At 32.3% G+C, this 13,730-nt stretch overlaps 1 protein-coding gene across 3 annotated transcripts in view; it reads right to left on the bottom strand.

Moving 5' to 3' along the window:
• Positions 1–597: 597 nt before the first annotated feature.
• The window catches only part of LOC150101065 (myosin regulatory light chain sqh), a 127,538-nt gene continuing 114,405 nt past the window's right edge, over positions 598–13,730 (bottom strand). For all 3 annotated transcript variants that reach the window (XM_090401395.1, XM_090401396.1, XM_090401397.1), the window contains one exon: positions 598–6,935. In XM_090401395.1, the coding sequence (XP_090257521.1) occupies positions 6,828–6,935 (108 nt within the window). In that variant the 3' untranslated portion in view covers positions 598–6,827. The remainder of the gene's footprint in view (positions 6,936–13,730) is intronic.

Genomic DNA, 13,730 nt, shown 5'->3' with positions numbered 1-13,730 from the left:
TAAACACTAAATTAACCAGAATGAATAACAAAATCGAAATGGTAACAATATGAGACAAGATTTTCCAATGGTATCTGTCAGTGGAATGTTGGTGAAAAGCAAAAAAGCTGGCAACCCAGTTGCAAAAGGAATTCAGAAGGCAGATCATAGCAGGAATGCTCTTAATACAAATATAAACTAAATTGAATTTGGTTTACAGTGCACAGAGTAGTGTTTTTGTAGTAGTTGAATACATACAGTAGAATACACATCTGGTCAACAATGTAGACCAAATGCATTTTAAACAATAACTTCATCACTGTTATGAAAATCAGTTTCGCAGATGATTTTCATTTTCACAGAACTTTTATATGTCGACAAATAACCATGCTGTCATGCAGTTCATTATTAAGGGAAATTATTCATACATGGTCCTTTTTCCATTTATGAAATTGTGAATGCATTGAAAAAAAATTTCAAAAACTGTGCTGTGTAAGCCAAGTTATTTTTCAATCTTAAGGATCTGGGACATACTATACTGTCTTAAAATTCCATCTTGTGTGTTACTGGTACGATAAGATTTTATCTATGAAATATTTCAAAATGAAAAAAAAAAAGTACTCGAATAAATTAATTTATTCTTATGCACAAAAATTCATAACAATAATAAAACAAGAAAGTTAAATAATACAAAGCACCAAATAAAATAAACATTAAATGAGAGGATGCAAAAAAATAAATAACATAACAATTAACATTCAGCAGTACTGAATCACCAAATAAATTACAAAGGTATTACACACAAAAAAGAGAGAAAGGAAGAAAAAAAAAACATATGGCACAAACAACTACAGCATTTCAGTAATATTTATAAAACAATTTTGCCTGGTTTGTTCATTGTAAACTAAATACAATCAATAAACACGTAGTCCATAAACTTAATATTGCATTGCTGTATTTAAATTTCTGATGAATCTAAGAATATTTCTTGAAAAATCTACTGAATGGAAAGAATCTTTAGGGTAATATGCACAGTTAAAGAAAATGTGATAACTAGGCATAACACCAAAAAATATAAGTGAATATAAAATATAAATAACATCTTACATTCTAATCAGAAGTTAATTCCAAAAGACATTTTGATGTTGTTCACTGATGTAATTTTTTTTTTTTTTTTGATAACACACACACACACACAGGAAAACCCCACTTAATGCAAATTCGATATGCGTGATTGAATGAAATGATACTATTTTCTGCTTTAAGTGAGTGATTAATCAGTGAACGCAATTTTTTTTAAGCTGCGCAAAAATTTTTGTTGCCAATCTGCAGTGCGATGGAACGACTTCTATCACTCTGGATTGAGAATTGTAAGCAAAAAATAATATCTCTTAGTAAAAGGAATATTCAAGCAAAAGCTCACAATATTTTTACCTCATTGAAAGAGACCAAATTTCAAGAGCAACGTGAAAGCTTTACTGGGAGTTTAGGATGGTCTGGCCATTTTAAAAATGGAGCTGGACTGTATAACGTAAAAATAACTGGGGAGGGAATCTGCTAGTGCTGATAAAGATTCTGCAGCCAGGTTTCCTGAAGAACTGCAAAAGATAATTCAGGAGGATGATTATGATGGACGAAACTGTTTTTTTTGAAAACATATGCCAACAAACTTTCCTAGCTAAAGAAAGCATCTCAACTAGGATACAAAGTATCTAAAGATTGTCATACGCTTCTATTAGGAGGCAATGCAGAAGGCGACTTTAAATTCAAGCCTATGCTAGTTTATCATCAAAATCTAACATTATTGAAGAAATCGCACAATTGGAAAAGAACTTGGATTTAATGAACTGGATAACGAAGATGTGAGAAACTTGCTCGATTCCCATTCAGAACAGTTGAGCAAGAACGATCCCCTTCAACTAGAACAGCGTGCATATAAAGAAGAAGATAAGGGGTGCAAACAAGAAGAGAATGTTACGACTAAGAACTTGAACTAGTTTTCAATCACATTGAGCACGCTAAGGAAATTTTGTTTGATGCTGATTCTGATATAGAATGAAGCTTCGAAGTCCACCGAAATCTTGATAACGAGATCGCCAGTATCACAAATTGCATGAAAAGATGAAAAAGTCTAGCACTATTCAAACAATACTTTACTTAATTTTTTTGTAAAAAAAGTAGCTCAATGAAATGTTTAGACATTAAATAAAAATTTAAGCAAATGACTTATTAACTTTGATGATTTTATCCTCTAATATAGCTTATGCTGTAATTATTTTTGAAATTTACGCCAACTGGTGGATGAATTATAATTATTCCTATTGGTTATTGTATTCCCTTAACACGATTTTGCTTAACATGTATTAATTGATAGATTAATTAATCGCGTTAAGCAAGGTTTTTCTGTATTCTACTTTGGGAGCCAGTGCACGTATGCTCATCAGCAACGAAAAAGAGATCACCAAAGAATTAAAGTTACTTTTATTGGTTTTTCAGAAGAAGAGTTATCATAAACAGACTATGTATTTCTAAAATCCTGTTTAACACACATGCACATCGTGTCGAAGAGAGAGTAATGATGTGAAAGATTTTATTACTATTCTGTATATCAGCTCCATTTCTAACAAATTGACAAAAATCCTCAAGAAATAAGATCCATACCACACTCAGTAATCTGAAATCATATATATAAATGCTATTATGAACTTGAAAGAAAAATTGTGGAATCAACAGAAATTGTGTTCATCTTAACATCAATCTCCACTGCAACCTTTCAAATTGTTACTCCTCTGCTATTTTCAACTATGGCATTCACAAGACCATGTCTGTGTTCATGGATTATTTAACCCTTAGCCTAACCACAGAACTAACGTGTTATAGGTTTACAGCATTTTGTGTATGGATTTTTCACATAAAAAAAAAAAATCTAATATCAGAACGATTAAGCTCTGAAATCAAATGCTGAAAAGTATTGAGGTGTCAAAATTGAAATTTTCTGGGGTACAAAATTGTTTTCTGTTGGCTAAATGTAATTACTTAAAAGTATGAAGTTCTGAAATATATTCATAGTTCATAAAAGAAGATAATCTTAGTACAGTTGAAGACTATTCCGTGCTGTTATTTAAAACTGATAATATTTAAAAAATAAATTATGAATAGATTTATAACAAACAGAGAAACATGCTATAAATCTAAATCATATCAAATTTTGTATTAAATTTTAACTAGCTTTCCATCTCATGAAAATGCAGAAAAATAAATAATGTCAATAAAGATATAAACAAACACTGAAACAGATAAGATGACAATTCTCACTAGAGCAACTTTGGTAGGAACTATTCCTGTAGTCCCTGAATAGTTTGTTAAAATTGAATTTTCTTAAAAAATAAATAAAATAAAAAAATAAAAAATTCATATCCTGTGGGATATCAATCAGGACTTTTCAAATGTTTGCTACAGTGAAAATTAACTGTATAAAAGTGATACACGAGAAACTAATTCCAAAGTAAATTTCAACTTTTGCTGGGATATTCAGGACAGTATGGTCAACTGTCACTATAATAAATATTGTTACAATGAAATCACTCACCATAACACACTCTTGAAAAGTTCTAGCCAAAGGAAACTATATCAACTCTCATTATACAAGTTTACTATATATGAAAGATGACTGTCATATGAAGAATATCCAAATTAGCAAATACCCATTACTACTTTACAATTCTATATTGTTGATAATTTCTACAAATTTTTCCCAAAATTTTCTTAGACTGCAAAAACTCATTATATGCAGTATATCTAATTAATTTTTTTCACTACAACTGAATTTTAATAAAATTAAAATTTTGGATTTTGTCAAAAAGATAACTGGATTTCTGATATAACAACCATATGAACACGAAATAACAAAATACTTTAATAATTTAAAAATAACTACTAAGTTTCATATGCCAGAAAGTTCAATTCATCATGAGCATGCTCATATTACAAGCGTTAAAGCTAGAGGCATAAAAATGCATCACATTAAGCAACGAAAGAATACAATAAATGAAAATTAAAATAAACAATGAATGTATCATTGCATTCAGAAAATAAACCAGATTTTAAAAAAAATTTTTTTTTATTATTTTCAACATCTTAAAAGTAATCTAACATACAGATATCTCTCTCTCTCTCTCTCTATGGAACACACACTGGTTGGCCAAAACAGCAAATGCATATCCCCCCCCCCCCCACACACACACTGGTTTCTTTGAGTGTTGGGATTTCAGAGGCCATGTGAATCTGGAGATCTTGTATGGTGAAGTGAAATCCACTTTTATATCATAACTTTGAAGAAACAGATTATTTGCCCATAACATTGTAGATGTAAGGAAAGATTGACCATACCTTTGAAATGTATTTTTCGATATTTGTTACTTCACCCATACTCTTTCCCTTAATGGATATCGGTGTAATACAGTCAAGATTTTACAAACTCCATCCAAGACTGCAAAAGGCAGCCACCCTTCCTTACATCTGCAATGTTACAGACAAAATCTCTCAGTTTCTTTGCAACTCATTACATAAAAGTGGCTTTCGCTCCACCATACAAGATCTTCAGATTCATACAGCCTCTGAAATCCCTCCCACCCCCAAAGAAAGCAGAGATCTACATGATTTACTGTTTGTGCCATATTTGCTATATTGGTCAAACAGGATGTTTCAGAGAGATCCACATGTCTGAGTATTTTAAAGATGTCAAGAAAAGAAAAATCTGGTTTAGCTTTTCACGACTAATGAAGATCATCTGCTACGTTGGAAAAAAACACGAGTGCCTTACATTGAATATAACTGTTGTCAGGAAATTTAAGAAGGCTTCCAAAATGCTGTGCACTTCTACTCAGTGCAATAACAATCAGGGATGTTCATTCATCAAAAATCTCATGCCTATAGATCTTGGCTATGACACACATTATGTTGTAGAATTAATGTGATATATTTTACATCTCTATTTTTTTAAAAACTATCTTGTAATATAAGGATACTCCTGACAAAGTGAACCTGTAAACACGCCAAACAAATAGTTTTCTAGTTTAATAAAGTATTTTATTACTTTGCATTATGTGGTCATTATATCAGAAATCCAATGAATGTCTTCCAGATAATCAGATAGGAAAATCAATAATAATGAAAAACAAAATTTCTGTTTTTCTCTCTTCTCCCTATTTGAATAGTAATCATCCAGAAAGTCTGAAATATTTTTTTTTTCTAAAAAAACCTGATATTTCAGCAACCAATGCATATCCCTTATAGAAATCATTCAAAAATGCACAAAAGTGTATACATGACTTCATTTTATCTTTTTATAACAACTGAAAACTCATATGAAAAGATAGTGTACCTACAGTACAATGGATGGGATGGAAAACCAAGAAGAAAACAGATAAACATACAATCTTCACTTATGAAAAATGAAGATGGAATTCTTAAGTGTATCTGCACACTTCATCAGAAGATATAACATTGACTTTTGTTAAAAGTAATTTTTTGTTGGAAGAAATCGACATAGATTTTTAACATGCTGAATTTCTATAAAAAGGAAACTTTTCACATAAATAAGAAAAATTAACCAATGGACCTGCTGAAATATCTGTTAGGTGTACCCTCAGAATAACAATAAGAAATCAGAATAAATATCATCTTAAATACAGTCAGCTCCTACTCCAGTGAACACAGATGGACCAAAGTAATAGCTGTTATAGAGGAAATGTGGTAGTAAATTTCTTTTACAACAGGATTGAATGCGATGTGGTTTTTCAGTAGTTCATTGGAAGTTTTTTTTGGTTCAGATTATAGCTAAAGCAATCAATTGTCCACTGATTATGTTCACATATGGTCAGTTCGTCTGCTTTGTGAGTTGAAAAGCATATGAACACTTTGGAAAGACCTGGATTTAAACCTTGTTTAAATCCAGGTCTTTCCAAAGGATATTTGTTGCAGACTGATGATATGGAGCCTTATTGTAAGTCCACTATAATGGAGTTTGATATGGTGAGAGACCTATCAATCAGAGATGACATATTTTATAAGTATATTAAAATTATATTTTAATAAATATTTAATATCTAAATTAAATATTTTTTCCAGAATGTAGAGGGGAAAAGTTAGAAATAGACCTCTCGTTAATGCTGTTTATATTTTGCTTTTTTATTTTTTGTTATATGGACATTATAACTACCAAGCCTACAAAATGTATTTCCCTCTTTGTTAAAAGATTATTCAAGAATGCCTGATTACTATGAATAATAATTTTAATACCTAAATTAAGTTCTTAAAATATTTCTTCTATCCTATTAGAAACAGCTTTCTTTTTATAAGCACACGTGAGTTAAGATTCCAGCTTTTTTTTTTCTTACAACTAATTAACACTGAAATTAAATCAGTCCACAGTTCAGTACCAGTAAGAAAATGGTAAAGTTACTAATGCTACTAATTTCACCACCATTATCTTGAATGCATTATTTTGATAAAATTTCATCCTCTATTTCAGCCAGTATTTATAATTAAAATTTTCTAGGACAGTTAAGAACAATGTTTAACTGTTAGGCACATTGGTGCTATTTCTCATTATTTCTGATTTTTATTATTTTCCCATGGAAAATTCTCAAAATATTCCCATTAATTTGCAATCAGTCCTAGATAAGATGTTCTGAGTGGCGATTCCAAAATCATTTTCATCTCTAATTTCATGTTAAAAACCATACTACCAGTAAATTGAACATCAAATGTTATCAGCCCCCACAGTTTATAGTATATTAAAACACTTCAACACTGAATGTAGAGTAGTAGTCAGAATTTTTTAACAGCTACTGATCATCTTTATCCTTGGCACCATGTTTCAATATTCGTGTAAATTCCAGATAGTCAAACATCCCATTTTTGTCAATAGGTGCTTCACGATACATCTCATCAACCTATGAAATCAAAAATTCATTTCAATTACGTTTATTCTATAAAATTAACTATATCAAATATGAGTTATGTAATTTTTCTATATATATATATATATATATATATATATATATTTTTTTTTACTATATTTTACACATTTTATTTGCAATCAGAAAATCTTGCTTCTCTGATGTAGCATTTTTCAGGTTGCTTTTTCAGGTTTCAGTTTGCAGGTTGCGACCCATTAGTCGGTCGGAAAATCAATTTAGGGAGTTGTGACCAGCATTTTTTAAAATGAAATAGAACAGTAAATATCAGAGTGAATCTCACAGACTTCATTGCTTCAAAATACTTTGATTTTGTAAAAGTCTAACTAAATGGATGCCACATTTATGGGCCAAATGGGGGGGGGGGCCTTCGCTAGAGACTTCTCACAGCATCTGTCTTCATTTAAGTATTTCAAATAAAATAAATTTTAAAAAATCCATTTAGATGTCATATCAATGTCCAGGGTTCCAGAAAATACAACTTAAATCTACTAGCTACTATTATTGTATAGTGTTATTATAAAATATTTACATAAATATTGTTATAGGTGATTTAAAAAAAAGTATGTTGACAAAACAAAGGAATATCTTCTTTAATTCTCATTATACATTACACAACTATATAGAAAGATGTTTTTCTTAATGCAGGTTTAAAAAGGTACACACCCAGCTCAGTTTGTGCTTTTCTTTCATTTATTGTTTATAATGAAGGAGGAATTTACCGTATTTTCCGGTGTATAAGATGCACCCAAGCAATTGAATACAATTTTCTGGAAAAAAAACTAAACCTTAAAGTATGATTTAAAAAAAAAAAAAAAAAAAAAAAAATAGATAAAATAATAGGTAATTTTTAATGGTAAACTGACCTTTCAGAAACCTGCAAAACCCATGTCACTGTCATCTGACTCTTCTCTATCATCATTAATTTCTTATAATATAGAAATAATTTTGTCTTCATATTCTTTTGGCATTTTTTGACTGATTTTTGTTTTTGTACGCATATAAAGTCCACTGCGTTTCATGAAACGGTAACACCATGACGCACTATCTTTAAAATCTTCAATGTCACGCTCACAGGCTACTTTGACTGCATGTGTGCGAATCATTTTTGTTGAGATGGCAATGCCATTTTGCCGATTTTCTTGCACCCATTTCAAAACTTCAGTCTCTAGTTCTGGCCACTTTGCAATTTTTCCACGTTCCGCGTGCTTTTCTTTACGCAAATTGTACAAAATCTCCTTCTGACCACGCCAAGTTCTAATCATTTTTTCTGTAGACGGAGGTCCAAAATGTCTTTCAACTTCCCTATTCCTGTGTTCTTCCACATATTTTACAACCTGCAATTTGTAATTTGAAGTATATGAATGTCGCCTGTTTTTTTACATCACTAAAATCTACGGGGAAATATCAAACTGAACACAAAATATCTCAACACGTCAACTCAATACTGATAAACTTCGGTAACTGATTACTCGGATAGGATATTATGAAACTTGAATAGGGGCTCCCCGTTCTTAGCCAATGATGCGTTAGAAGTCACAAGAAGGTCACGCATCAATTTGATTGCACCATTAATCACCTACAAAGATCTTGGAACATAAAAGGGAGTGAGTATGACTTTGAAAAGAGGAAACAATCTTTACCTTCATTACATAAGACGCACCCCATTTTTAAGGTAAAAAAGTGCTTCTTATACACCAGAAAATACGGTATATAAACTATCCATAAACAATAATAGGAAAGACAAATAACAAAATTCATGAATGCAAGAAAGTAGGTAGCACTCGTTGCACAGCAAGACTCAATTTTCATGATGCAAATGAATCTGGTACTCCACAAAGACCAAAACTTATGATCCAGTCCTTGTCTTTGCAAGATAAGACAACTGTATTTTTAAATAACAGTAGTAAAAAGCACTTTCATAATGTCAAGTTTTCAAGCATTTAATTACACTGAGCTAATTAATGTTGTAAGCTGAAAATAAGCTTAAGACAATACTATATTACAATTACATACCTACTTAAGGGATAAAGGAGTTAGACAAATAGGATGTATAGATGTACTACAATATTTATTATTGTAGATTGTGCCAATTTTAATTTGTGTTTATAATTACTAGTTTATTTTGTTAATGAAATTATATTGTGAGAAAAGTACAGTTAATTTTTTTTAAAAAATAACTAATTGTCTATTGCATATGTCACGTGTACTGTAATATACTGAAGTGCCACTATCTAGTAACGTGTTGGAACCCTTCTGGCCCTGATAACGGCCACACAACAACAACAAGGCAAGGACTTACAAAAATGTTTTACAGGTATGGCAACCCATACATCCTAAAGATGCTGTCCACAATTCGCTCAAGTTCAGCAGTGATGGGACATGGGCCTGAACAATCTGCTCAACGGTATCCCAAAGATTTTCGATGAGATTTAAAGAGATTTAAATCAGCACTTCTAGGTGGCCACTTCGTTATTTCAAAGTCAACAGTAGGATCCTGGAACCAAGCTGTCTTGATGGTAGACACCATCTCCACTGGGATGCATGATGGATATAAATGGTCACCCATGAGTTCCACATACCATGTACCATTGAGAGTTATTGGTACATGTACCAAAGGTCCCAAAGACACCACAGGCCATCACTGAGCTTGTACAGTTCCAACATGACATACAGGACCCATGGCTTCATAGGGTTGGTGCCACATCTTCAGTTTCCCATTAGCGCTATGAAATTTAAATTGCGATTCATCACTCCAGACTACATGTCACCAATTTTCAATTGTCCAGTTTCGATATTCTTTAGCCCAGACAAGGCGTTCACAGCCTGGTGTCATGCTGTTAGAAGTGGGATTCTTATAGGTCGGTGGTTCCCGAAGCTAAGATGGCGAAGTGAACATTGCATGATCTCTTGTTCAGATGGGAGGTGATTTGAGATAATGTCTGGTTCCTATTGGTCCACACGATGCGAGTCAGACAGAAAAGCCCATGATCATTCAAGTCTAGTTGCCTTTTGCCTGGGTGTTCTTTTTATTTTTTGCCAGAATTTTCACATTCCCAGAACACTCTTGAAACTGTCTTACGAGAAAATTCAAGTTCGTTGACAATTTTGGAGATTAAATGATCCATCAGGCATCTACGATCTGCCCTCTATCAAATGCATCTAAATCTTGCGCCTTTCCCATTACACCTCTCACGATGAACGCTTGGGAAAGTCAGCACTGACAGCTAAGTCTAACCACAGTTGCTGCCATGCATGTGTGCAAATATGGGAGTTGCAGCATAGAATTTGCATAGCATCTCCTCCCTAATTCAATGGCACTTCAGTGTATATGTGCAAGGTTAATATTGAACTAAAAGAATGCATTGATTTGATTAAACAATTTATTGGAAGTTATAACTAATTAATTTAAATGCATTTATGATATGAAAAACTTGTTTTGTGGTGAAGTACAAGTTTTTAAGTGAAGTGTTATAAGTAACATGTAATGGTAGCTCATTTTTGATGAATGAAAATGGAAAATGTGTTGTGTAGTGGAGGCACAAAGTGAAAAGAACACTAATATTACCATGGGAGAAATTAGGGGATTTTGGGAACTCAAAAGAAGATATTCATGAATATCTTTCATATACAGAAAGGAAAACATTTAAAAGTTATCCATTGTTATGTTACAAATATGATGACAGAACTGTTGGGGGAAAGAAGTATGGCAACTGAGTTTTTAATTGCTACAAAAAACATTTAAAAAAAATTTGTTTGACTTTTTTTTAAAAAAAAAATGTCATAAAGAAAAATAAAGTTCTGAATCTTAAAGGAGATGACTGGTTTTTCAAGTGACATTATGACTTTTAAAGAAACTGGTAGCTACTATCTGTGACCAAATAACTTGATAGTGAATGAGATGTTAAAAAAAAAAAAAAAGGGGGGGGGGTTAAATTATGTAATAAAAAAATAATATATTTATATATTTTGAATGCATTTAGAATGAGGCTGATAATTCACTCGACACTTGTCTCCAATAATTTGCCTATGGCGAGTGGAGTTATGAAACCCTGCCAATGTGAGTTACAAATTATTGGCAGTTTTCAGAAAGGGCATTATTGGGTGAACCACCATTTTTCAAGGTTGAAAATCCTAGTTTTCAACCTTAAACCAATTGGAAAAAAATATGCTAAACAGAGCTAGTTATGCATGTGTGTGTGTGTGTCAGGTAGTGAAGTAAAACGTATCGCTTTTTGGTGGTTGCTGTAAAAAAAAAAGTTTAAATATCACTGCTCTAAGGAACATTAGTATGAAATTTACTAAAATAAAGAGTCAAGAGACTTCATTTTGGTTATGCAAAATTATATACAAAATTATCCACTTAATTTATATAATTAGTATGAAAGATTATTCCGGGAATCAGCCTCAGCTCTGAAAAACTTCCCAAACCTCATCAAATTTGGGTGCATAAGACTGTCCCAAATTTGGGAAGCTTGCATTCAAAGAACATCAGCCAACGGCCAAGACAAGCCAATTTAGCCCGCTAGGCAGCACCTTTAGGATTCTAGGACAGACTTCAGAGTGTCCCTTTCTTCAGCCTCATTCGCTTAGTGTGAGTGCCTGCATGTACATATCATTGTTTTGTGATCCCTGAAGATGGCAATGTAACATTGCTGAAATATAGGAGGGTATTGATTAAAGTTTTTAATTAATATTCTAGTATACGTTGTCATTTCCTGAAAAATTAAAAGCTATTTTATAAGTCAGCAATAAGAATTGAAGGAGACAGACACAGGAATATGCTTTGATATAAAATAGGAATAAGGCAAAGATGCATACTATCTTCAATTTTACTCCTCATCTACATGAATCACATTAAGGAGAGTGGAATTAAATCTGATATCAAAATTGGAGATATTCACTCAGCTATTTACTTGTTATACTCTTGAGTCTAGTACAACTCTTCAGAACTAACTGAAGTGAATAACTTTTATAACACACCTTATACAAAACATCAGCGATGAAGTATGAAAATATGCAGAAACATGGTGAAACATCAAATATAAATTTGAAAGACTTTAGAATCTGCAGCAGACTTAAAAAACCAGCCTAATCCTAATAAATATGGTTATGTTAAACTTCCCAAAATTTGGGAAACTAATTCTTAGACATCATACCCAACATCGGAGGCTAACCAACAGCACCTATAGAGAGTGCCCCTCGTAGGACTTCAGTTTTTAGTTATTCTAATTTCTTCTACTTATTGTTTTCTGTGTGTTATTTCAATTTTAACATTGCATTTATGGTGACGTCTCTGAATGAGAAGAAATACTGAAATCGATTAAACCTGTTTAATTATTTCTTTGTGCCCGAAGTTATTCCACTAAAGTGCAACACGAATGGTGAAACATCATCTACATTCTTGATGGAAACTATATAGAACAGGTAAAATACTTCGGTTACTTAAGCACAAGTTAATGAAGATGGAAATTAAATTTAGAAATACATAACAGAATGAATAAAACACATCTGATGGGGAGCCATTTGAAGATATTTCTATGGAACAAGAGAGAAATTAGCCAATACACTAAACTAGCAGTATACAAAACAGTGATAAAACCAATGAAGATATCACTTAAACAAAATGGGAGAAGTATAAATTAAAGATACCAAGAAATTATATACTTGGTGTAATCCTTTATCCCAAGTGTAAACAAACAAAGTTTGCGACTGAAGTATTTTCAGACTGGGGCAACTCATACATAGAAGCTGATGACTTCACATCACTTGCCTTAATATCCCATAATACAAAGCATATATCCTCATGGGTATGTATAATGCTATGCATTATTGGAAGGGTCACTACCCAGACCAGTTTCCACCTTTATTGAGGTTTCATCAGTGGGAGCCAGACCCAGAGGTGATACTAAGGTTAAAGGCTGAAGTCATGCTGAAATGCATAGCATTATACATACCCATGAGGATATGTGCTTTGCATTATGGGATACTAAGACAAGTGATGTGAAGTCATCAGCTTCTTTTTATGAGTTGCCCCAGTCCTGAAAATACTTCAGGCACAAACTTTGTTTGCTTACACTTGGGATAAAGGATTAAACCAAGTATATAATTTCTTGGTGTCTTTAATTTATAGTATAACCAAGTGGAAAAACTTCCAACAGAATGGGAGATAGAAGATTAGACAAACATATATTGATGCCAGGATACAGACTCAGAGAAACATCTATGTAGTTTGATACAGTTAGAAGTGACTTAGAAAGCTGAAATATAAAATCTAAAAATACTGAGTTCCTGACAAATAATTAATCTAGAAGAAAATTGTTGATACTAAGTATCAATGTAAACTTAACTACGTAGTACTACTATAGCATTCTGAACACTCTAGCATCTTTGAGGGTACATATTTATAGACTTCCAACTAAATACATATTAGCCAGTCGAAGTGGTAGTTCCTCCCACAAAAAAAAAACAAAAACAAAAAAAAAAACTGTTCATTGAAACTTAGATTGAAGGACACAGAATTAACTTTATATGCAGTAGACACTTGCTATAGTGAAACCCCTAGGATCTAAAGGAGTGGTCTGTTATGGCATAAGGTTGTTTGCATAGTAAATTTAAGCAAAAAAACTGACATTCCATTCCAAGAAAGCAAAGAAAAATATAGGAAATTGTATGACAAAGTAGACTGAAAGAATCATCATCATCCGTATCAAGGATTTAGGCCTAGTATGGCCTGTTCCGGCCTTAGAAGTCATCGTTGAATCGTTTAAG

The sequence above is a fragment of the Typopeltis vanoorti genome, chromosome 12, assembly GCF_054136105.1.
Source record: "Typopeltis vanoorti isolate ZY-2024b chromosome 12, IOZ_Tvanoo_1.0, whole genome shotgun sequence".
In the NCBI taxonomy this organism is placed as follows: Eukaryota; Metazoa; Arthropoda; class Arachnida; order Uropygi; family Thelyphonidae; genus Typopeltis; species Typopeltis vanoorti.
This window is presented reverse-complemented; position numbering and strand designations above follow the sequence as displayed.